This window comes from Myotis myotis, unplaced genomic scaffold, assembly GCF_014108235.1.
Source record: "Myotis myotis isolate mMyoMyo1 unplaced genomic scaffold, mMyoMyo1.p scaffold_m19_p_5, whole genome shotgun sequence".
Classification (NCBI taxonomy): Eukaryota; Metazoa; Chordata; class Mammalia; order Chiroptera; family Vespertilionidae; genus Myotis; species Myotis myotis.
In genome coordinates, this window is record NW_023416357.1 from 110,500,294 (window position 1) to 110,524,987 (window position 24,694).

The 24,694-nt window shown below is 51.8% G+C and overlaps 1 protein-coding gene across 1 annotated transcript in view; it reads left to right on the forward strand.

Annotated features, from left to right (window-relative positions):
- Positions 1–22,366, forward strand: part of PDILT (protein disulfide isomerase like, testis expressed) — a 36,272-nt gene extending 13,906 nt beyond the window's left edge. The window contains exons 5-11 of the mRNA XM_036307973.1: positions 1,474–1,584; positions 1,662–1,787; positions 12,611–12,808; positions 16,891–17,011; positions 19,590–19,768; positions 21,102–21,191; positions 22,112–22,366. Coding sequence (XP_036163866.1) covers positions 1,474–1,584; positions 1,662–1,787; positions 12,611–12,808; positions 16,891–17,011; positions 19,590–19,768; positions 21,102–21,191; positions 22,112–22,366 — 1,080 coding nt within the window. The remainder of the gene's footprint in view (positions 1–1,473; positions 1,585–1,661; positions 1,788–12,610; positions 12,809–16,890; positions 17,012–19,589; positions 19,769–21,101; positions 21,192–22,111) is intronic.
- Positions 22,367–24,694: the final 2,328 nt, after the last annotated feature.

Below are 24,694 nucleotides of genomic sequence, written 5' to 3' on the forward strand. Positions count from 1 at the left end.
GGCATCTAACATGTTCAGAGTGGTGGCTGGTGCGACATGAGATCTCAGTAAGCCTCGTTCGCACTATTAGAATAGGTTTAGGACCAGAAAAGACTGGACTTTATCTAGAGGACAAAAGGGTCTATGAAGTGTTTAAGCAAAAGAATGACACTATCAGACTTGCATCCTAACAACTCACTGTGGCTGAAATGTGGGGGTGGACTGGAGGTCAGCGAGGGGAGACATTAGAAGACCATTAGGAATTTTTTCAGGAGTCCAGGAAACAGGTATGGAGAGGGTGGGATTGGTGGAGAGAAGAGAAGGAGATTAAAAAAAGAGAGACATTAGGAGATGACAGATTCTTTCTCCTTCCCCACACTCAGACTTTGATCCTGGGCTACAGAGAATTGTAGTATCCCTCCACTGACCCAGGTCCTTCTGAGAAGAAGTCGTCAAGCAGGATAAACAGGCATAGATTAGGGACAACACAGAGACCCTTAAGACTTGATGGAGGCCTGACCCGAAGGAAGGAAGGAAGGAAGGAAGGAAGGAAGGAAGGAAGGAAGGAGGGAGGGAGGGAAGGAAGGAAGGAAGGAAGGAAGGAAGGAAGGAAGGAAGGAAGGAAGGAAGGAAGAAAGGAAAGAAAGAAGGAAGGAAAGGGGGAAGGGAAGAAAAAAGGACAGAAGGAAGGAAGGAAAGGAGGAAGGAAGGAAGGAGGGAAGGGAGAAGGGGGAAAGGAGGAAAAGAGGACAGAAGGAAGGAGAGAAGGAAGGAAGGAAGGGAGGGAAGGAGGGAGGAAGGAGGGAAGAGGGAAGGGAGGAGTCCCTGACTGCAGTGGAGTTCTTAGAAAAATTATCAAAGGCCCTTAGCAGAGTATCTTGCATGTCCCAGAAATGGGTTTGCCCTCATACCCCTGACACATTCAGTCATTGGTCAAGAGCCGCTCAGCATAGCCTGAGACACTGCTGGACTTCAGAGCAAGGCAGCTGGGGTGTCAGTCAACTACACTCCTTGCCTTTGTGGCTCAGAGATTTTCATGCTGCCACATACACATGGCCCCCAGGCCAATCGCCCGGCTCCCCTTAGTCTGAAGTGCCTGGATTATTGGATTACATTGCTACCAGGGGCTTCCTTTTGTTTATTAACCCTTTGAGTGCCAACCAATATCCTAGAAAATATGCTAAAATTGCCAAGGCATATTTGCTGATTTTACAGCAGTTTCGGAAAAAAATTATGAAAATTAGGCAGATAAATGCCAGTGGTCAATTTTAGAACTACAAACATTCGGCATCATAAGTAATCTGCACTTAGGTGCCATCTGTCAATAAAGAGTGAACTACTAGCATCTAATAGTGACACTGCAGGAGGAGCACGATAGCGCTTCCCACACTTTTGGGGAAAGACAGGAGGAGTGAGATCCCGCTCCCTGGCACTCTGGAGGTTAAGAGCCTATGTCATGGAAGCTGCCGCCACCAATGCTTCCTTTTGTTCCAGGGGAGAATAGAGAGCCGCCAGGAGCTTATTAATGACAGCACCAACAAGCTTGTCCTCAATCAAGTCATACGACAGCACCTCACAGGCTTCGTCATTGAGTACAGCTCTGAGGTCAGCGAGCGGAGCTCCCCGGAGAGGGGCAGCTGGGCAGCTGTGGGCAGGGCATGACCCGTGTGCTTGCGTTCCAGAGTAAGGATCTGATTTATGAGCTGCACATCCGGAATCACATGCTGCTTTTTGCCTCCAAAAGCTGCAAGTCGTTCGGTGCGATCATGCAGCATTACAAGCTGGCCTTGGAGGAGTTCCAAAACAAGGTCTGTGCGGCACCATTCTTCATTTATGTTTTAATTTTTAAAAAATCTTTATTGTTGAGAGTATTACAGATGTTCCTCTTTTCCCCCATTGCCCCTCCACCTGGTTCCCACCCCACCCCAGGCCTTACCATCCTATTGTCTGTGTCCATAGGTAATGCATATATGCGTATATAATCTTTGGCTAATCCACACCTTCCCTTTGAGATTTGTCAGTCTGTTCCATGTTTGCATGCATCTAATTCTATTTTTTACTCCAAAATGTAGTTTTATTGATTTCAGAGAGGAAGGGAAAGAGAGAGAGAAAGACAGAAACATCAATGATGAGAGAGAATCAGTGATCAGTTGCCTCCTTCACGCCCCCGACTAGGGATTGAGCCCACAATCCGGGCATGTGCCCTTGGCTGGAATCAAACCTGGGACCCTTCAGTCCACAGGCCAATGCTCCACCCATTGAGCCAAACCAGCTAGGGCTAATTCTATTTTATTCATCAGTTTTATTTTATTCACTAGATTTTTTCATTTATTTTGATTTTTAGATTCAATTTTTGGTAGATATGCATTTATTGCCATTTTATTGTCATATTTTTTATCTTTTTCTCCTTCTCCTTCTCCTCCTTTTCCTTCTCCTTCTCCTTCCCCTTCCCCTTCCCCTTCCCCTTCCCCTTCCCCTCCCCTTCCCCTTCCCCTTCCCTTCCCCTTCTCCTTCTCCTTCTCCTTCTCCTTCTCCTTCTCCTTCCCTTTCTCCTTCTCCTTCCCCTTCTCCTTCTCCTTCTCCTTCTCCTTCTCCTTCTCCTTCTCCTTCTCCTTCTCCTTCTCCTTCTCCTTCTTCTTCTCCTCCTTCTGCTGTCTTCTGGACTTGGCAAAGTAGCCTAGTGTAGTAGGTGTCCTGTAGGGCCCAGTGGCTTAGCCTCCCTAGTACCTGAGCTGGGCACTCTAGGTGCATCCCCATGTGGGCTGTGTGCACAGTCTTGTTGTAGTTGAGCCTTGATTGCTGTTGGCATCACTGGGAGGAGTTGACCTCCAGGCCAATTGGCTCTGAGGACCAGCTGCGATGACAGTGAAGAGCTGCTGTGCAGGAGTCACCCCTATGGAGCAGGACTTGCTTCAGTGGGGATTAAGTGTGTCCCTGTGGATGTGTAGAGTTGTAATCTGGTGTGGTCTGAAGTTGTCCACCGGGTGCATTGGCTTTGGGGCCTCTTGGGAGGTGCAAAGTCAGCCTCTGCCTGGGGCCACTGGGCTGGAGCTACAGAGAGATCTGCAGATGGCTGCTACTTATATTGGGCTACAGAATGTCCAGATGAGGCCCAGCTGTGAACAAGGTAGGCTGGTGCTGGTGCTGGGTCTTGGGTCTCTTATTGATAGGCTTGGGGCACGCTGACTCCAGTTGTTACTTGTTTAAGAGATTTAAGCAAAGTCTGAAGCCTGAGCCAGGACAGGCCATTCATATGGAAAAGCAGCTGCAAACAGTAGGTGGGGCTGCAAGTTGGATGGAGCAGGGTCTCAGGGAATCACCAGGGTGGATTGAGCAGTGTGGATCATGCTGATGGAGACTCAGATATGGCTGCCAGTCAGTTCTGCAATGGGGGAGGCACCAGCACAGGAACAATGACCCTTGTGAGCACCCCTCTCTGGGAGATAGCTGCCCCAAGTTCCTGCCCTGATGGCAGACCATCCAGTTCCTCCTTGTATGTCCCTGGATTCCCCCAAAGCTGCCACCTGGCACTGGAGGTTAGAGGAGGCAGGACCTTGTAAGTTCATGTGCTGGCCCTTTAAGAGGAACACCTGGGAATGCGGCAGCCTCCGTGTCACTCAGCCACAATCCCCGCTGGTTTTTATAGCCTAAAGTTACAGGGTCTTCTCTTCCCAACACCAGAACCCTGGGCTGGGGGACTAGTATGGGGCTGGGACCCCTTGCTCCTCACGGGAGGCCCTTCCTATTAAAAAAATGTCACATGTGGGTGTTGGACCAGTCCATTCTGTGCCTCTTCCCTCCTACCAGCCTCAATGTGGTTTATTCTTACTTCTCTAGTTGTAGAATTTCCATTCAGGTAGCTTTCCGGCAGTTCTGAGTGATGGTTGTTCTGTGTTTTAGTTGTACTTTGATGTGGTTGCGGGTGAGTACTGGCGTCTACCTGGGCCACCATCTTGGTTCTATGGCACCATTCTTTCTTGGGGCTCCTGGATGATGACCCTAGACATGTCGACCCTGATGCCATTTACTTATCTTGCTGATTATAAATTAAGCCAGAAATAAGTTGCATATTAATTTACATTCCATTTTACTGTTTTGCATTTCAGTCCTATGTATTCTTTGCTATTTAATTTTTAATCTTCTTTTTCTAATTGTTGACATTACAGATGTCCCCTCTTTTTACTCCCTGTTGCTCTCCTCTCCCCAGATTCCATCCTCCTCTCCCTCTGGTTGTAACCACATCACTGTCTTGTCCCTGGGGTATGCATATATGTTCTTTGGCTATTCTTTTCACCTTCTTTCATCCTGTCTACCCCTTCCCCCTTCCTCTCCCCTCTGACATCTGTCAGTTTGTCCCATATATCCATGCTTTTGGTTCTCTTTTGTTCACCAGTTTATTATGCTAGATTCCACATATATGTGAGATCATATGGTATTTGTCTTTCTCTGATCCCGAACAGTTGTAGGTATTCGGGGTCTTATTTTGCTTAGCATAACCTCCAGGACCATCCTTACCATCACAAACGTTAAGGGTTCCCTCCTTTTTAAAGCTGTGTAATATGCCACTGTGTAATGGTACCACAGTTGTTTGATCCATTCATCTACCAATGGACACTGGGGCTGTGTCCAGATCTCAGCTATTGTAAATTGTGCTGCTATGAACACAGGGGTGCATATATTCTTTCTGATGGGTGTTTCAGGATTCTTAGGATGTAGTCCCAGAAGTTGGGTCACTAGGTAAATGGCAGTTCCATTTTGAGTTTTTTGAGGAAACTCCATATTGTTTCCCACAGTGACTATACCAGCCTGCATTCCCCGCAACAGTGCATTAGGGTTCCATTTTCTCCACATCCTCGCCAGGACTGTTGTTTGTTGATGGTCGCCATCTGGGAGGTGTGAGGTGATATATCATTGTCATTTTAATTTACATCTCTCTGATGATCAGTGACACTGAGCATTTTATTCATGTTTATTGGCCATCTATATATCCTCTTTGGAGAAGTGTCTATTTTGCCCATTTTTAATGGTATTGTTTGTCTTCCTGGTGTTGAGTTGGATAAGTTTTTATATATTTTTGATATTAATCCTTTATCAGGTGTATCATTGGTGAACATGTTCTCCCCTACAGTGGGTTCTCTTTTCACTTTGTTGATGGTTTCGTTTGCTGTGAAGAAATTTTTTAGTTTGATGTAGTCCCATTTGTTCAGTTTTTCCTTTGTTTCCCTCAACGGAGGAGATATATCAACAAAAATATTGCTATGAGAGAGGTTTGAGATTTTACTGCCTATGTCTTCTGGGATTTTCTCCATTTGTAGTTTATTCTTGTGTGTGGTGTAAGTTGGTGGTCTAGTTTCATTTTTTTTGCATATATCTATCCAATTTCCCAATATCATTTATTGAACAGACTGTCTTTACTCCATTGTATGCTCTTGTCCCTTTTATGTAATATTAATTGAACATAGAGGCATGGGTTGAATATATATATAATCTAATAAAATAGAAACATGCAAATTGACCGCACCTTTGTTACGTCCAAGCCTTGCCCACCAACCAATCAGAGTGACTATATGCAAATTAACCCAACCAAAATGGCAGCTGGCAGCCACGGAGCTGGAGCAAGCAGGAGGCTTGGTTTCCCCGGTGATGGAGGAAGCCAAGCTTCCCACCTGCCCTGGCCGGCTGTGGCTTCCGCTCAAGGCAAGAAAGTTTTAATTATAGAAGATAAATAAATCCCAGATACCTGCTTCCAGCCAGCCTACACTGGGAGTTTGGGTGGCTGGTGGCCATGGCCAGCCTGAAAACAGCCATCAGCCCCTCACCCAGGCTGGCCATACCCTCATGGGGTGAGGGTCCCCACTGGGGGGCTTGGCCAGCCTGCAAACAGCCATCAGCCCCTCACCCAGACTGGCCAGGCACCCGAGCCCTGAAGGGGCTGTGGCCAGTCTGAAAACGGCCCTCAGCCCTTCACCCAGGCTGGCCAGGCACCCAAGTAGGACCCCCACCCTGATCCGGGACACCCTTCAGGGCAAACCAGCTGGCCCCCACCCATGCACCAGGCCTCTATCCTATATAATAAAAGGGTAATATGCAAATTGACCCTAACAGCAGAATGACTGGGAATGACTGGTCACTATGACACACACTGACCACCAGGGGGCGGACTCTCAATGCAGGAGCTGCCCCCTGGTGTTCAGTGCACTCCCACAGGGGGAGCTCTGCTCAGCCACAAGCAAGGCTGATGCTGCCAGCATAGCAGTGGTGGCGGGAGCCTCTCCTGCCTCCTCAGCAGCGCTAAGAATGTCCGACTGCAGCTTAGGCTTGCTCCCCATTGGCAAGTGGACATCCCCTGAGGGCTCCTGGGCTGCCAGAGGGTTGTCTGACTGCCAGCTTAGGCCCTTTCCCCTGGGGAGCAGGCCTGAGCCAGCAGGTGGTCATCCCCCAAGGGGTCTCAGACTGCGAGAGGGCACAGGCAGGGGTTGAGGGACCACCCCGCCCCCTGCCCCCGAATGCAAAAATTTTTGTGCACCGGACCTTTAATATATATATATATATATATATATATATATATATATATATATATAATCTGTTCTTGTGCCAGTACCAGGCAGTTTTGATTACAGTGGTTTGTAGTATAATTTGATATCCAGTATGTGATTTCTCCAACTTTGTTCTTCTTTCTCAAAGTTGTTGTAGCTATGCAGGGTCTTTTTTGGTTCCATAGAAATTTTTGGAATATTTGTTCTAGATCTGTGAAATATGCCATTGGTATTTTAATAGGGTTTGTGTTGATTCTATAGATTGCTTTGGGTAGTATGGACATTTTAATCATGTTAATGATTCCAATCCATGAACATGGTATATGCTCCCACTTATTTGTATATTTCTCAGTTTCTTTCTCCAATGTCCTATACTTTTCCAAGTCCAGGTTATTTACATACTTGATTAAATTTATTCCTAGTTACCTTATTTTTTTTTTGTTGCAGTAGTAAATGGGATTGTTTTCTTAGTTTCTCTTTCTGATAGTTCATTATTGGTGTATAGAAATGCAATTGATGTTAGGATATTGATTTTGTATCCTGCTACTTTGCCAAAATAATTTATTAGATCTAGTAGTTTCTTGGTGGAGTCTCTAGGGTTTTCTATATATAATGTCATGTCATCTGTGAATAATGAGAGTTTTATTTTCTCCTTTCCAATTTGGATGCGTTTTATTTCTTCTTCTTCTCTGATCCCTGTGGCTAGGACTTCCAGTATTATGTTGAATAAGAGTGGTGAAAGCGGACAACCCTGTCTTGTCCCTTTCCTTTTTGCCCATTGAGTATGATGGTGGCTGTAGGTTTTTCATATATGGTCTTTATGTTGAAGTATGGTCTCTCTTTTTAAAAAAATATATTTTATTGATTTTTTACGGAGAGGAAGGAAGAGGGATAGAGTGTTAGAAACATCAATGAGAGAGAAACATCGATCAGCTGCCTCCTGCATACTTCCTACTGGGGATGTGCCCACAACCAAGGTACATGCCCTTGACTGGAATTAAACCTGGGACCCTTGAGTCTGCAGGGCAACACTCTATCCAGTGAGCCAAACTGGTCAGAGTAAGTCTGGTCTCTTTATTCTCACTTTGGTTAGAGTTTTTAATCATAAATGGGTGCTGTATTTTATTGAATGCTTTTTCTGCATCTATTGATATGATCATATGATTTTCATCTTTCTTGTTGTTTATGTGATGTATCACATTTATTGATTTGTGAATATTGTAACAGCCTTGCATCCCTAGAATAAGTCCCACTTGATCATAGTGTTTGATGTTTTAATATTTTTCTGGGTCCAGTTTACTAATATTTTGTTGAGGACTTTAGCATCTATGTTCATGAGGGATATTTGCCTGTAATTTTCTTTCTCTGTAGTGTCTTTATCTGGTCTTGGAATTAGGATAATTCTGGCCTTGTAAATATAGCGTGGAAGTATCCCTTTTTCTTTCTTTTCCCTTTCTTCCTTCCTTCCTTCCTTCCTTCCTTCCTTCCTTCCTTCCTTCCTTTCTTTCTTTCTTTCTTTCTTTCTTTCTTTCTTTCTTTCTTTCTTTCTTTCTTTCTTTCTTTCTTTCCCTCCCTCCCTCCCTCCCTCCCTCCCTCCCTCCCTTCCTTCCTTCCTTCCTTCCTTCCTTCCTTCCTTCCTTCCTTCCTTCCTTTCTCTTATTTATTTGTTCGTTAATCCTCACCCAAGGCTATTTTTTTCATTGATTTTTAGAGAGAATGGAAGAGAGGGAGAGAGGAAATAGAGAGAGAGGACATTGATGTGAGAGAGAGACATCGATTGGTTGCCTCCCACATTCACTGCCTTGAACCCACACCCAGCTAAATGCCCTTGGCTGGGAATTGAACCCGAGACCCTTTGGGCCTGACTCTCTGGCCCCTGAGCCATGTTGGCCAGGACCCTCCTCTAATTTTTTGAAATAGTTTGAGGAGGATAGGTGTTAGTTCATCTTTGAATGTTTGGTAAAATTCATCTGTGAGGCCGTCTGGTCAGGACTTTTGTTGGTTTGCTGGGAGTTTTTTTTCTTTCCTTACTGCTTACATATCATTAGTTGCTATTGGGCTATTCAAGTTTTCTGATGTTCTTGATTGTGTTTTGGAAGATTGTATGTTTGTACGAATTTGTCCATTTCACCCAGGTTGTCCCATTTGTTGGCATATAGTTGGTTGCGATATTTTTTACAGTCCTTTGTATTTGTGTGATGTCAGTTGTTTCTTCACTCTTTCTTTTCTTTAAAAAAATTTGTTTTCATTTTATTTTCCCATCACCTTTTATCTCCTTTATGCCCTATTCCACCTCCACCCACTCCACCTCTGCAATCACCACACTACTGTCCACGCCCATGAGTTCTCTCTCTCTTTTTCTTTTTTTACTCAATCCCTCCACCCCCTCTCCCCTACGCACCCCCCTTCCCCTGCACTCCACCAGGGCTGTCTGCCTGCTCTCCCTCTATGAGCCTGTGAGGTCATGTGGTTCTTGTCTTTCTCTGTCACTTATTTCACTTAGCATAGTGCTCTCCAGGTGCATCCATGCTATTGCAAAGGGTAAGATTTCCTTCTTTTATACAGCCGAGGAGTATTCCATGATGTGAACGTCTCACAGCTTTTTTTATCCTCTCATCTCCTGACAGCCCTGGTGGAGTGTAGGAGGAGGGAAGGTGCGCGGGGGGGGGGGGGGATTGAGTAAAAAAAGAAAAAGAGAGAGAGAAGGACCACGCAAAACCAACCTGTTTTTCCTAAGCATCCTGCTTGTGCTCCTGCAGTTACCCACCTAGACTGGGGCGTGATGGACTTCCTTTTTCTCTTTATTTTTACAAGAGGCATTTTTTTTTCCTTTGAAGAAAATGACTGAAATTTAAACAAAATAATGAAAAACTTTGTAACCCCAAATAAACACGGAGTGAAGCGTCCAGGCCCCAAACCTATTTAGTGGTTCATGCTCCATTCTGCTTGTTATTCCCCCGGATTATGCTGCAGGCACAGCGCCGGCGCAGGTGACTGCACCTCCCGGTTCACACCATGTCACTCTTGGCGGTTTGTGATGTAATTGAACTGACCACAGTCTGACTGCTCTCCCTCTGGATTTGTCGGTTTGTTCCCTCATTTGCTGTCGGCCTTCCCCACAACATAAGCTTCATGACTGTTTGCTGAATGAATGAGTGAAGTCACGCATGTCCTTGCTATGAAGGAATTTAGAATACTAACGAGTTGACACGTATTGAGCATTTTCTGCCTCCCAGTCACTGAACGCAGCATTTACATACATGGTCCTGTTTAATTCTCATAGCCACCCTATAAGATGGGAGCTATGAAATCACCACTTTACAGACAACAAAACCTTGGCACAGAAAGGGGAAATTCTTGTTTCGCTCAAGGACCTGGGATGGAAGCTCAGGACCGCCTGACGTCCTACATGTGTGGATGGGTGCCAGGCAGTGCACAGGGCGTGGGGATGGGGTGCCAGGCAGTGCACAGGGTGTGGGGATGGGGTGCCAGGCAGTGCACAGGGTGTGGGGATGGGGTATCAGGCAGTGCACAGGGCGTGGGGGTGGGGTGCCAGGCAGTGCACAGGGCGTGGGGATGGGGTGCCAGGCAGTGCACAGGGCGTGGGGATGGGGTGCCAGGCAGTGCACAGGGCGTGGGGAGGGGGTATCAGGAAGTGCACAAGCATGTGGATGGGGTGCCAGACAGAGCACAGGACGTGGGGTTGGGGTGCCAGGCAGTGCACAGGCGTGATGATGGGGTGCCAGACAGTGCACAGGACGTGGGGATGGGGTGCCAGGCAGTGCACAGGCGTGGGGATGGGGTGCCAGGCAGTGCACAGGGCGTGGGGTTGGGGTGCCAGGCAGTGCACAGGCATGGGGATGGGGTGCCAGGCAGTGCACAGGCGTGGGGATGGGGTGCCAGGCAGTGCACAGGGTGTGGGGATGGGGTGCCAGGCAGTGCACAGGGTGTGGGGTTGGGGTGCCAGGCAGTGCACAGGGTGTGGGGATGGGGTGCCAGGCAGTGCACAGGGTGTGGGGATGGGGTGCCAGGCAGTGCACAGGCGTGGGGAGGGGTGCCAGGCAGTGCACAGGCATGGGGATGGGGGCCAGACAGTGCACAGGCGTGGGGATAGGGTGCCAGGCAGTGCACAGGGCATGGGGTTGGGGTGCCAAGCAGTGTACAAGCGTGGGGATGGGGTGCCAGGCAGTGCACAGGGCGTGGGGATGGGGTGCCAGGCAGTGCACAGGGCGTAGGGATGGGGTGCCAGGCAGTGCGCAGGAGTGGGGATGGGGTGCCAGGCAGTGCACAGGGCGTGGGGATGGGGTGCCAGGCAGTGTACAAGCGTGGGGATGGGGTGCCAGGCAGTGCACAGGGCGTGGGGATGGGGTGCCAGGCAGTGCACAGGGCGTGGGGATGGGGTGCCAGGCAGTGCACAGGCGTGGGGATGGGGTGCCAGGCAGTGCACAGGGTGTGGGGATGGGGTATCAGGCAGTGCACAACCATGTGGATGGGGTGCCAGGCATTGCACAGGGCGTGGGGATGGGGTATCAGGCAGTGCACAGGGTGTGGGGATGGGGTATCAGGCAGTGCACAGGCGTGTGGATGGGGTGCCAGGCAGTGCACAGGGCGTGGGGATGGGGTGCCAGGCAGTGCACAGGGTGTTGGGATGGGGTGCCAGGCAGTGCACAGGGTGTGGGGATGGGGTATCAGGCAGTGCACAACCATGTGGATGGGGTGCCAGGCAGTGCACAGGGTGTGGGGATGGGGTGCCAGGCAGTGCACAGGCGTGTGGATGCGGTGCCAGGCAGTGTACAGGGCGTGGGGATGGGGTGCCAGACAGTGCACAGGTTTTGGATGGGGTGCCAGGCAGTGCACAGGGCGTGGAGATGTGGTATCAGGCAGTGCACAGGGTGTGGGGATGGGGTATCAGGCAGTGCACAGGGCGTGGGGATGGTGTGCCAGGCAGTGCACTGGGCGTGGGGATGGGGTACCAGGCAGTGCACAGGGCGTGGGGATGGGGTGCCAGGCAGTGCACAGGGCGTGGGGATGGGGTGCCAGGCAGTGCACAGGGCGTGGGGATGGGGTATCAGGCAGTGCACAGGCGTGTGGATGGGGTGCCAGGCAGTGCACAGGGCGTGGGGATGGGGTGCCAGGCAGTGCACAGGCATGGGCATGGGGTGCCAGGCAGTGCACAGGCGTGGGGATGGGGTGCCAGGCAGTGCACAGGGCGTAGGGCGGGCCCTGCCTGCTGGAAGGGAGCCTGTAGGAAGCCTCAGGGCGCTGTGGACCCTGTGTTTGTGCTTTCCCACCACGGACCCCATTTCTCTCTCTCCATAGGGACTCAATTCCTTCGCCTCCAATACCCGCAGACACACGTGTGGTTGGGTTCCGATACCCGAGTCGCAAGCTGGGACTCGCTCATTTCGGGTTCTTGTCTCACGAAGTCTGAAGAATACATTCTCAGACTGAAGGACTTTAAGCAAAAGTGTGGAAGCTCATTGCAAGCGCATACAAACTCCCCTGGGGAGGGGCCCAAATGGGGATCCCTTTCTCTCTAGAATGGACCAAACCTAGTCCAGTGAGTCTCTTTGGGGGTGATAAATGCTTGCAGCTTCTTTGTCTGCTCACCCCACTTTCTGAGAGGACCCTTATCTCCTGTCCCCTGTGTTTTTCCCAACTGGCCACTTGCCCCTGTTCCCTGCATGGTTTCAAGGTTTCAAAGCAGCCCGGTGCCCCTCTCCCCCCCCCTTGTCATGTAACAGTCTTTTTATAAAAATATATTTTATTGATTTTTACAGAGAGGAAGGGAGAGGGGATAGAGAGTTAGAAACATTGATGAGAGAGAAACATCGATCAGCTGCCTCCTGCACACTCCCCACTGGGGATGTGCCCGCAACCCAGGTACATGCCCTTGACCGGAATCAAACCCGGGACTCTTGAGTCCGCAGGCCGGCGCTCTATCCGCTGAGCCACACCGGCCGGGGCTGTCATGTAACAGTCTTGTCGACAATCCGAGGGTCTGGAGTGGTCCCCGCCCATCACTATGCGTTCCTCTCCAGGGACCCCTTCCCTAAAATGCCTCTCCTGTCTCTCACATCCTTTCCGCTTAACAGATCCTCTTCATCCTGGTGGATGCAGACGAACCCAGAAACGGACGTATCTTCAAATACTTCGGGATCACAGAGGTCAATGTCCCATCCATCCAAATCCTGAACTTAAGCTCTGATGCGAGGTACAAAATGCCTTTCGGAAGCATAACCTCCCAAAATCTCAAGAAATTTGGCCGCAGCTACCTGCGTAGAAGCGCCAAGGTAAGTTTGTTCTTAAAGAAGGTTTATCCAGAACCTCAAAGTCACCCCTTTTTTCCTAATTCTGCTGGCTCGGTCATCTGAATGAAGATGGAGAATAAAGGTGAGTCTCAGCTTCAATGTGGGGAAATACCCCCATATCCCCACCTCTAATCTATGCAACTTCTGATCGGTCCTGACCCTATAGTTGCACTATCCATTCTTTATACTCAAAGTAAAGGCGTTTCCTTGGCAGGATTACCCACTGAAATGTAGGCTCCCCCAGGGCTGACACCCTCGTTTCGGATTCTGATGGAAGAGGTTTCCTTGGCTGCTGGGCTGACCGGCAGACCCTGTGCGGCTGATGAACAGCTCACTCAGACACAGGTTTCTGTGTAAGAGAGGCTAAGGGACTCTTTTACTTTAGTCATAAAAGCAGTCCTGTTCGCTTGCCTCATTGGCTTTTATTGTAACAACAGCTTGAACTCAAATTAACCTCTAAATACAATCAGCAGGGTAAGCATCCTTGAGAAAGTATATGCTTCTACAAGGTCAGTTCTTAAAGACTAAACATAGAGATTCTAGCAAAACACCCTGGGGGATTGGACTTGTTTGGAAAAGTCAAGGTAGGGGCTGCCGCCTTTGGCAAGGTCCCCTCAGAGGCCCCCGACCTTTGGGAGAATCTCTTTACAGACCTTCCAACCAAGTCCTGAGCTTCCCCACGCTTGGCCTGGGGGTAGGGCTTGCTGGGGGTGGAGAGGGGCTTGGCTGCATGAAGCACTCAGGATTCAGCCTCACGGGCTTGGGAGCTTGATGAGAGGCTGGAAGGGGGCTATTCTGCTGAAAGGCAGGAGAGGCTGCAGGGGTGGTGCATCCCCTGCCGCGGCACAGCCCCCCACTGCCGCCTCAGCACCCGCCCCATCCCCAGCCGCCTGCGGGATTAGGGGCCACAGCTTTTATTTTCTAAATGGGGACACTTTTGAGAGCACTGGTGACATTCTTTAAAAGTATTCTGGAGCAACTTGCCAGGCTCACCAGCGTGTACCTTTGCTCTGCGGCTTCTGTCTATGTCCCCGCAGATGCCACTTCCCCTGCAGCCCTCAAGGGAAAGCTGTCTTCTCTTATGCACACTGTCCTGGGCCAGTGATGGCGAACCTATGACACGCGTGTCAGAGGTGACACACACACTCATTTTTTTGGTTGATTTTTCTTTGTTAAATGGCATTTAAATATATAAAATAAATATCAAAAATATAAGTCTTTGTTTTACTATGGTTGCAAAGATCAGAAAATTTCTATATGTGACACGGCACCAGAGTTAAGTTAGGGTTTTTCAAAATGCTGACACGCCGAGCTCAAAAGGTTCGCCATCACTGTCCTGGGCCAAGTCTCAGGCTGGTGTCCTCCGTGCCTCTGCTGGGTCTCGTCTCCTCATCCTGCCTTCAGGACGCCCTGCCCCAGGTTCTCCGGACCCCATGACAGTGGACTTGATCTGCTCCTGCCTCCTGTTGCTGCTGTTCTCTGATCATCCCCCTTTTACTCTCGAGGGCTTTCGTTCTTCACTGCAGACTTGCCCTCCACCCTGACTCTGCCATCATTTCCAGGATGTCAATGTCCAAACACTGCTCTCCCTCCTCCCATAACTGGTAGAGCCCTGGAAGCCCCGTGCTCTACACCACACTCGGGGGAAGGCGTTCCCTCTGAAAGCCAAGTTCCAGCTTCCGTCCTCCTAGCTCCCTCCCCAGAGCGCACAGGGTCTGCGGGCTCCTGATCCCAGCGCACGCGCCCTTTAGCGGCCCCTCTGGGGGCCTGGACTCCACGGCGCTTCGCTCTGATGCCGACTCTCTTCGCTCCTTTATCCTTCCGCCTCCCCCCTCTTCTCCGCCTGTAGCATTTACCAGGCAAAGCCACAAGCTTCAGCCAGCGCTGGAGAAATGTGCATCACTGTGAGGCAGGCTGGCCTCATGGAATCACAAGCCAAACCTCCCACAGGCGCTGGGAACCGTCCTGACAGCTCGGTGTAACGCCCTCTTAGTTCATTCTCTCAATCCCGGGCCCTATGTCTCCTCGCGCCTCTTTCCACGCTCAGGCTCAGCTGAGCACTCTACTCAGATCAGTAAGAAAATAGAAGGTTTTAGGGAAGGCCCCTCACTTTCCAGTGCCACATCCACAAGCCTACTTGGAGCTCTGCCCATTCTCTCTCTCTTCCCTCTGGTTACCTCTCAGAGGTGCCCGTCTCCCTGTCAAGGGCCAACTGGGTCTCTTGTGCCCTTGGCTAGAAAGGAACATCCTTCATGTAACTTAGGAGCTCCCCCCGGTGACAAGTCTCCATCATGGTCACCACTTCCCATCTCTCATGCCCTGTCCTCACACCATTTGTGCTCTTTTGGGAAGAATCTTCAAGTCCTTTCTACAAGCTGGAGTGGGGAGGAGGGCGGGCATTGTGGGAGAGGAGTTTGTTGAGCTGGGCAAAGGCCAGACAGTAATGACTTGTAAGCATATGAAGGATCTGATATCCTAAGAGCAGTGGGAAGGCAGAACTGCTGGTAGGAGAATAAAGGTGTGGAGAGGGTTAGGAGGAGATGCATGAGAACACTAGGGGCTGTGAGAGGCTTTAGGCGGGAGATGAAGGCTACCTGGACTAGGTTGGTAGCAGTGCAGACAAAGAGAAGGGTGTGGATTCAAGACGTATTCAGAAAGCAATGTTTGTAGAGAAAATGTATGTTGAGATTGACACCACTTCCTCCAAAGAGAAGCAAGAGCTGGGCTTGTTGTTTCCTTCCTTCACTCACAGACAAGGTCCTAGTGTTTACCCAGCATTGGACTCCCAATGCAGAAGGAAGAAATGCCTCGTGTGGTAGGCACAGTAACCAAATCCCAGAAAGATGAACATGAGTAATAACGTTGCATAAGTGATACAAGGAGCAGCACCAAGTGTGATGAGAGTGTGTGGTACCAGGCACTGAGCTGGTCTTGAGAAAGTCAGGGAATGGTTCCCTTAGCGTAGTTCTGAAGGATAAATCCGAGTTCACCAGTGAGAGAAGGGAGGAAAGGGGTGAATGAAGCCTGGGGGCAGCTCTCCCTGCAGAACAGCAAAGCGAAGGCCTGAGGCGGGAGGAAGGCCAGCCCTCTGGGTGAATGGAAGACCTATCTGACGAAAGCACAGACGAGGGTGATGAGCTTGGGGAGCGGGCAGAACCAGGTGTGATGACATCGGTCGTGTAAGTTATCTTGGCTTTGATTCTTGGTGTAATTGGGGACAGCTAGCATTTTGTGGGGGAACAAACTCAAGGTATTAAAGACATGAAGCTAGCTCTCATCTAAGCTTTCTAAGAATCAATTACAGGCAAACTGCCTTTCTCCCACATCTCCCATCGCGAACAATTCCTTCTTGACCAAATTGTTCACAGAAAAAAATGTCTCTGCTGTTGAACCAAACTTCAATCATTAGCACAATTTTAAAACATAAAGAGGCCATCAAGAGTGCTGCTGCTGCTCAGGGTGTGAAAAAAGCAACGACCACAGGCAATTGAAGGGGTAGAAAAACTGTTGTTGATTTGGATAACGGGGAAACAGTGAGCCCTGACATCATTTCAGAGGCGGTGATCTGTGAATCGAAGATGCCGCATGCTGACCCGAGACGCCCTCGAACCAGTGCTGAATGTGATTCCTTTAAGGCTGGGAGGGGGCAATTTGATCCATGTAAAGAAAGACGTGTTTGTTCATAGATCAAACAGCACATTGGACATGCACTGTATATAAGAAAGATTAAAACAGGGAGTCATTTGGGGGTCTGGAAAGGATGAATTACATTTACATTATTTCTAATGGGAAAAATGATTTGGTTTTCGAACAAATTGCTTCTCGAACTGTTTGGAGCCTGGCCTCCTCCTCAGCCCTCTGACCCCCATTTGCCCTGTACAACCCAGCCTGACATCAAGCTCATGATGGACCTCAGCATCACACACGCTTTCCCAGGGTCTTGTAAGAACAAGAGCACATGTTCCATGGTTTCCAGGGAAGGCAGGGGGCGGGCAATGAGGGGGGAGGAGGTGGGACTGCCGACCCTTCTCGGGAGACCACTGACCCCTCAAAGTGCTTTCTAGAAACATCAGCCCAGTGAGGAGGTCCTGCCGCACTGGAACCAGGGGCCGGTGAAGCAGCTTGTCGGGAAGAACTTCCACCCCGTGGCCTTCGACAAGGAAAGGGACGTCTTTGTGATGTTCTGTGAGTATCTCCGCAGAGGCTGCGGGAGGTGTGGGCCCGGATGTTACTTGTCAAGTGTTCCTCAATTCTCGGGCACCCAACCTCCCGGGTCTATCTCAGCACCATCCAGGATGGTCTTCAGACTCCAAAGAGTTTGGATCAAGATGCTATCAGCTAACAATGCAACTGGGCCCCCAAGTAAATTCTTGGAATGTGTGAAATTCCATCCACATACTCCAGGCCTGTGATTTCGTTGTTTTTAACATATGTTTTTGTTGATTTCAGAGAGGAAGGGAGAAGGAGAGAGAGAGAGAAACATCAATGATGAGAGAGAATCATCGATCAGCTGCCTCCTGCATGCCCAATACTGGGGATGGAGCCTGTAACTGGGAATTGAACCTCGACTTCCTGGTGCATGGGTCAATGCTCAACCACTTGGCCACACAGCCAGGCCTGTGGCTTTTAATGAGGGCAGTGCTGATGGCTGACATGCTTGAATGCTGCACACATAGGCCTGCTCACGTGCTCTCATTCAATCCTCACAGCATGCTTCTGAAAGGAGCTGCTATCATTGCTACCACTTTACAGGCAGCGAATAAGTACCTGAACTGGGGTTGGACATGGGCCTGACCCCGTGCCTGCGCTGTCACTGCCACACGGAGCAGAGGTTCTGGTTTGTGTCACTGATTGAGTGGCTACATTTAACTCTCTGAGTGGTGTGTCCAGTCTGGGGACCCACATCATACGTGGAAAGCATTGAACATGTCTGGCATTGTAAGCCCAGATACGTGGGAGCTCTTGTTGCTGTTACCATTCTTTAGTTTCCAGGCTCATCTACAGACAAGGACCTTTCCTCACTGTTTCTCATTTTAATGCGACATCCAAGGCTGGGGACCTTCTCCCCCGAGAGGCACAGAGAAGGGTGACAGTGCAGGTACTCATACATCCATGTATGTAACTGCTGAAGCTTCGTTGATTGAGCCCATACAAGGAGCCAGGCATGAGTTTGCTATTTCCACACTCATTTCCTCCTCAGAACAAGCATCTTAGGGAGGTTCGGTGGATCCATCCATGATCCAGATCAGGGAAGCCGGCCTCAGAGAGGTCAGTCACGTTCCCCAGGTCACACAGTAAGGTGCAGGCAGAAGTTCAAAGCCAGCTCTGATGCTATCACTCCCGGGAGGGAGAGCTAAGGGCTGGTTGGCATCGCCAAGGCCTGTAGGTCTCACTGGAGTGGACTCTCACCCACAGGCAGGTGCTCAAGGCCTGCGAAGCGGGCCTGCTGCCTGTGACAAGAGGCGGGTGGCCTTGCTGTGCTTGGCCGGCACCTGGAGGCCCGCGGATGCCCATTGGTTCTGGGAACAGGCAAAAGCAGCTGCATTTTCTCGGAAGCAGGGCTGCTAGACTGGTCCCCTGGGACGTGGCCATGATGCTCCTTCCTGCTCCATGCAGGGCCCAGGGGCTCCCGAGGAGTGAGGAGGGCGGGTGCTGCTGCGGGCAGGCGGCCATGGAGGTGTCTGGCTTGTAAATGGAGCGTGATCGGCCAAATGCAGTGTCTGGGCCACAGAGGCCGCTCCTCATGTGGAGGAAAGAACTTCAATGGAAGGAGAGAAGGCGAGGCCTGGTCACCTCTCCGTCTTGAAACGGGTCCCCGATTTCCCTCCTGAGGACGAGGTGCCTGGGCCAGACTCAAAGCTCCGTGAACTGCTCATGAGGAAGCCGGGCGGCCCCTCTCCAGGGCGGTTGTACTGACCACTACCTCCTGCTCACTTCTCCGCCGTCTCCTCCCCGGGGCCAGGAGGCAGGGTGGCACCTGGTTCACATCAGAGCAGCCTGCCTGTAACTTGCACTCCTCTGGTTAATTGACTAGGTCAGTGGTCGGCAAACTGCGGCTCACGAGCCACATGTGGCTCTTTGGCCCCTTGAGTGTGGCTCTTCCACAAAATACCACGTGCGGGCGCGCATGTACAGTGCAATTGAAACTTTGTGGCCCATGCGCAGAAGTTGGTATTTTGTGGAAGAGCCACACTCAAGGGGCCAAAGAGCAGCATGTGGCTCGCGAGCCCCAGTTTGTCGATCACAGGACTAGGTGACCTGGGGCTAGGAAAACTCCTGAGCTCACACACACACACACACACACACACACACACACGCACACACACGCACACACACACGCGCGCGCGTGCACGTCCGTGCACACATGCACACACTCTCAGGCATGCACACAGGCACACACATGCACACACGCACGCGCACACATACACACTCGCACATGCACACATGCACACACATACACACTTTCTGGCAGAGCATCTAGCATAAATATTTTTCTTGTTTTTCTGCTTCAACTGGAGTGGAAAGCTATGCTAAAGGCAACAAAGAGCAGAGGAAGCCTCCCAGCACGGGAAGTGCCGGCGTCGGGTGGAAGGGCAGGCTTTGACTCGTGCCCAGGTGGCATGCTTGAGATGTAAATGGCCCATGTGCCATTGCAATTAAGAGGGGACGTGATTTCAAAGCCACAGAGCCTTGCTAGGACCGGGCCAGCATTTCCGGGAGCTTTGAGGTGGGCTGTGGCCTCAGCGCGGCCCTTGCCTTGCAGACGCGCCTTGGTGCAACCAGAGCAGAGGGCTGTTCCCCGTGTTGGAGGAGTTGGGCATGAAGTACCGAAACCACTCCACAGTCACCATCGCCATGATCGACGTCACCGCAAACGACATTCAGCTGGTGCACCTGGACCGGCACCCCTTCTTCAGGCTCTTCCCCGCCAACTCGCAGCAAGTGAGGGCTCCGGGGTCTCGGAACTGGGAACCAGCCATGTGATTCTCATGATGCAGTTTCTCCTATCCCAGCTCTGCCTGCTGCCAAGCCAGCTTCGCGCTCAGCTCCAGGCATAGCTGCTCTCCTGCGCAAAGAGTTTTCCATTTGCTCCCACAGTGGTCCTAAGGCTCACTGTCACTGGCCCAGCTTAGGGCTGCTGACCCCTGACCCCATCACTGTGGCTCAGTGGATGCGGGGGTTTGGAGAGGGCAGGCCTGGGCTCTTTGGTCCCTGTGGCACCCAGACTCTAGGGGGAAATTGCCACATGAATGCTGGGGTGCAGTTGCTGGAAGGAGGAGGAATGCATGGGAGAAAAACAATCCCTGTCTTTGACACTTCGGTATCATAGTCAGCGAATGACATCCGTGTTCAAGGAACACTCTCCATGCTGTTTGGCCCAGTGGGGCAGGTGTCAATCAAAGAATTACAGCCAAGGTGCCCCTCCTGGAGGAGCGTGACTGAGTGTGTGTGTGTGTGTGTGTGTTGGGGGGAAGGTCATGACTTGGGCCCGTCTCCAATGCCATAGGGATTGGAGAGGCCAGATGCGGGAGGACAGAGGCGGCGGGGAGTCGTGATGCAGACAGGGGGTCTTGAGGAAGAGTAAGGGTTAAACAGATTAGGAGGGAGACGTGAACGAGGGTGGGAAGCATAGTGAGGGTGGCCACAGCCCGTGAAGGGCGTGCCGTCCTCCTGGTGCAGCAGGTGTGGGTGGGGAGTCGTGGGAAGTGAGCTGGATCCGAAGCTGCTCTGCCGCAGACCTCCCGGCAGCTGACAACTGTTCAGCCAACCAGTGGGCGGTGAGCAGCTGCCTCATCCTATTAAAGGTGCAAGAGGAAGGGAAGTAGCGGTGCTGAGCAGCAGCATGTGCCGGAGGTTATGTGAACTAGGAGCTATTCTTCCTCCTCTTGTAGTAATAACAGGAATAGCAAATATGGAGCGTGCTCACCGCGAGCAGGCACACCCTCAACGCTCTCCACGCAGGAACCCACTGAGTCCTCTAGCAGCCCCAGGCGGCGAGGTGACCTGCATGCTGCAGGCAGGGAAGGGAGTCAGAGAGTTAGCAGCTAGACCGCAGTGCTGCAAGGAGGCCAGAGGCAGAGCGGAGCTCCTGCAGGTGGCCCTGGCCCGCCCTCTGAGGGGTTTTTATCTTTACCTTGGAGCCTTGGCTATGGGGCTCAGTGGCCAAGGAGCCTGCCATTGTATGCAGGCAGTTGGGAATCCTACCCATTCATCCATGCAGCGATCCCCGTCTCCTGCAAGTGAGGCTGCGCCTGACTGTCTGCTTTCTCCCCAGGCGGTACTGTACACGGGAGAACACACCGTGAAGGGCTTTTCTGACTTCCTGGAAAGTCAGATCCAGGCCAGGACTGAGGAGGGAGATGAGGTAAGGTGAACAGCACCCCTGGATTCTTATATCTCACAGAACAGGAGGAGCTCAATGGCTAGGGCAGTGTGTGCCGAGGGCCCCTGACCATGTGCCCCATGGAGATAGAGGGTAAGCAGTCAGGGCACTTAGCTGAGGAAGCAGATGGCAGACTTAGAGACCTCAGGGAGGGCGGAGGCTCTAAGGCCGCTCGGGGCTCCCCAGGCTGCGCCCTGAGCCTCCTGTCCCCAGCAGGTAACCAGGTGTCGTAGCGGGATCCTGTGCTCTGATGACATCATTTTCCTGAGCAGTGGGATGCTAGTCCCCACCCTCACTCCACTCATGCTCTGCGAGCCCCTCCTGGAAGGTGCCGTGTGCATTAGTGAGGGCCCTTCCCGTCACCATGTCAGAAACACGACTCTCTGGCTTAAACAACAGAGAGGTTTATCCCCCACACCTGGCAGAGCACTAGGCCCGGTGCCTCAGACGCTCACGCTGTCTGTGTCTCCCACCTCTTTCTTCAGTGCTGACTTCATCTCCAAGGAGTCGCTTCCACCTGGAGGGCCAGCGATTTCCCCGCGGCACTAAATGAGCATCCTCCCCGCTTAGCAAGCCCCTACTTCTCATAGTCCAAGCAGGTGTCCTTGGCAGGGTCCTATTTGCCAGGCCTGGGCCACAGGCTCAGTCCCCGAGCTCAGCAAGGGGCAGCCACACCCCGGACTTAGCATGGAGGAAGGATGGCTCCCCGCGGGCAAAGCCACACGTGGGCACTCCCCCAGCCAAGCCAACGGGCCTCGTGCCCACTAGATTCTCCAGGTGATGCTCTTTGGATGATTCCAGGAAAAGAGGGGTTGGCAGTTACCATCACCATTATCACATACTTTTTGCCTCTTTATTTCTGTATCCTCCTCCTTCCTCCCCTCCCTCCTTCTCTCGGATAGCTGACGTCTGTTGAGCAAAGTGAAGTGACAGAAGAGGAGGTACTAGCTAAGGAAGAGTTTCCTGAACAGCAGTTGCCTGAGCTGGAGAATGCGACCAAGTTGGAAGAGCCAGTTGGGCAGAAGGAAACAACTGAGGAGGAGGAGGGGGAGGAGGGGGCAGAGGAGGGAGAGGAGGAAGAGGAGGAAGAGGAGGAGGTGGCTAAGCCAAAGGAACCAAGACCAGAGCAGAAGCCGGGAGTGAAGGAAGAGCTGTAGCTTTCTCCACGGCAGGCAGGAGGCAGGTGCCTTGCCCAGGTCCTGGCATGACGCTCTGAGGGACCTATTCCAGTAACATTGCATTTCCCTGTGGGGGTGGGAGGGACTGGCTAATAAAAGCGCTGGGTGTTTCCGCTCTGCTCTAGTCACTGCCTGTGTGCCGGGGGGTGCTGCCTGCAAGAGCCTACGGCCTGGAACTCAGACAGAGCTGCGTGGGAAGCCCTCAGGGCAGCACTTCATGATCACGGCAGCAGTTTCCCAGAGCATGGAGTTTAGAGGGGGCGGGCCACTTAGCCAGTGTGCACACACCACCTCGCCCGGCGGGCCCCCCACAGTTTGGCTAAAACTTTCCAGTGAGGGGCATTGATTTGTTTGCGTTGCACTTGGGCACAGTAAGAAAGAGATCCAACCCCAACGGGTCTTCACTCTTCCACGGTCAGTCAGTGACCCAGTCTCTCCAGCAGTGGTGCCCCAGCATGACTCCACCCACTCCCTCCACTGACCCACCCACGGCCCTCTGTGTCCACCCCATGCGGCTGCAGTGGGCTCTCATGGGCAGCTCTATGCCACTCTGTGCCTCTGGCCGGCCCCCTCCAAACTCCATGCTCCGGAAAACTGCTGCAGTGATCATTTCACAAGCCACAGCCAGGCAGGCTTACAGCACCACCTTGTGTAAACCTCAGATGGCATCTTTGTTGCTTTTAGAATAAAGTCCAGTCTGCGCACCAGCCTTCAAGGCCCAGGAAGGTCTGGTCGGTGATCTCTCCCACTCGATTCCTAGGCTCCAGCCTAGTCTTTGAACAATTCAAACTCTTCCTCTCTCTTCATGGTTACTACTTCCGCAGAAACGTACATGCAATACACGCTCCTCCCTAGACCTTCTCGCAGCTGTGTCCCTTTTATCCTTCATCTCAACCCAATGCCACCCCCTGCCCCCTGCAAGAGGCTTCTTGGCCGCCAGGGTGTGGGAGCATCAGATGGTCTTGCTCTGCACTTTCCTGCCCGCTGAGCGGGAGCCGGGGAGCAGGCCTGCCTCCGCCCTTGCATTCCTCAGCCCGGGACTCTGCCTGGACACAGCTGCTGCTCAATAAGTGTTCATGGACCAAGTGGGATTCCATGTCAGACAGCAGAAATGCAGGATTCCAGTCACCCTGACAGAGACAGGTGCTGGCAGTGTTGCCCTGAGCCAAATGCGACTGGGTGAGTTTCCCAGCATTGCCCTGATGGAGACCACACACAGCAACACATGTATTTGTTTCCAGCTCTAGAGACCAGAAGCCAGACCCAGTCCCACGGGCTGGCCTGGGGCCTCGGGCCTGGCCCCCTGCAGCACCCACAGATGTGCTTTTCTGGCTTCTGGGGGCTGCTTGCGTTCCTTGGCTTGTGGCCTCTTTCTTCCTTGAGTCTCCCTGGCCTCTTGTTTCACCCTCACATCTCCTGCTCCTGACTCTAATCCCCCCGCCCCCCGCCCTTGTAAGCATCACTGTGAAGGCAATGTTGCCTGGAGAACCTCTTCATCCCAAGACCCTGAACTTAATTAAACCCAAAGTCCGGTTCTCTGTGTGACACGCATGGGTTGGGAGATTAGCCATAGACACATCTCGGGCCATTCTTCAGCTGACACAGACTGGCGCTGCTCATTGGTGCATTGCTCAGCAAGGTGGTACTAGGCCTCCTCTTGGGAAAGGAACCAAGGCCTCCACAAGCCACCGGGGCCTCCACTTTCTACCCATCCTGTGAGGCAGAGGCCACTCCCACCCCAGCCCCACCCAACCTGGCCTGTGGCATCCAGGTGAAACCGGAAAAGCCGGGGCTGGAACTTCCCACAGGGGCAGGTGCTAGTGTTCGGGACACGATGCAAGACCATGTGGCTCCCAGTTGCAGGAAGGGTCCGCAGGGGCTGCTAGGACAGCATCACATGGAACAGAGGCCTTGACTCGTCATGAGCTGGGGACTGTGTGTTACCTGCAGGCCCTCTGGTGTGATGGGGTCTCAGGAAGTGGGGGAGCAGGTGGGGGGAGTGGGACAGGTAGGTGGGCCAGGTGATGCCCTCTGTTGGGCAGGTCTTCTCCCCTGTCTCACCCTCTGCCCCTTGCCAACACACTCTACTCTCACAAAAACCCTTTGTGTTCTGTGTGATCAACTTTTCAAAACACCTTTGCTCTCTCAAGACCTAAAACCATTTATTCCTGTAACTCTCATGGCTGAGCACGGAATGTTCTTTACCCCAAGGAAAGCCATACATCATAAATACGAGTGATGTTTAAGCTTTAGTATGGACTTAGCACAGGTGCTGTGCGAACTGGGGGGACTGCCCCAACGCTCTGA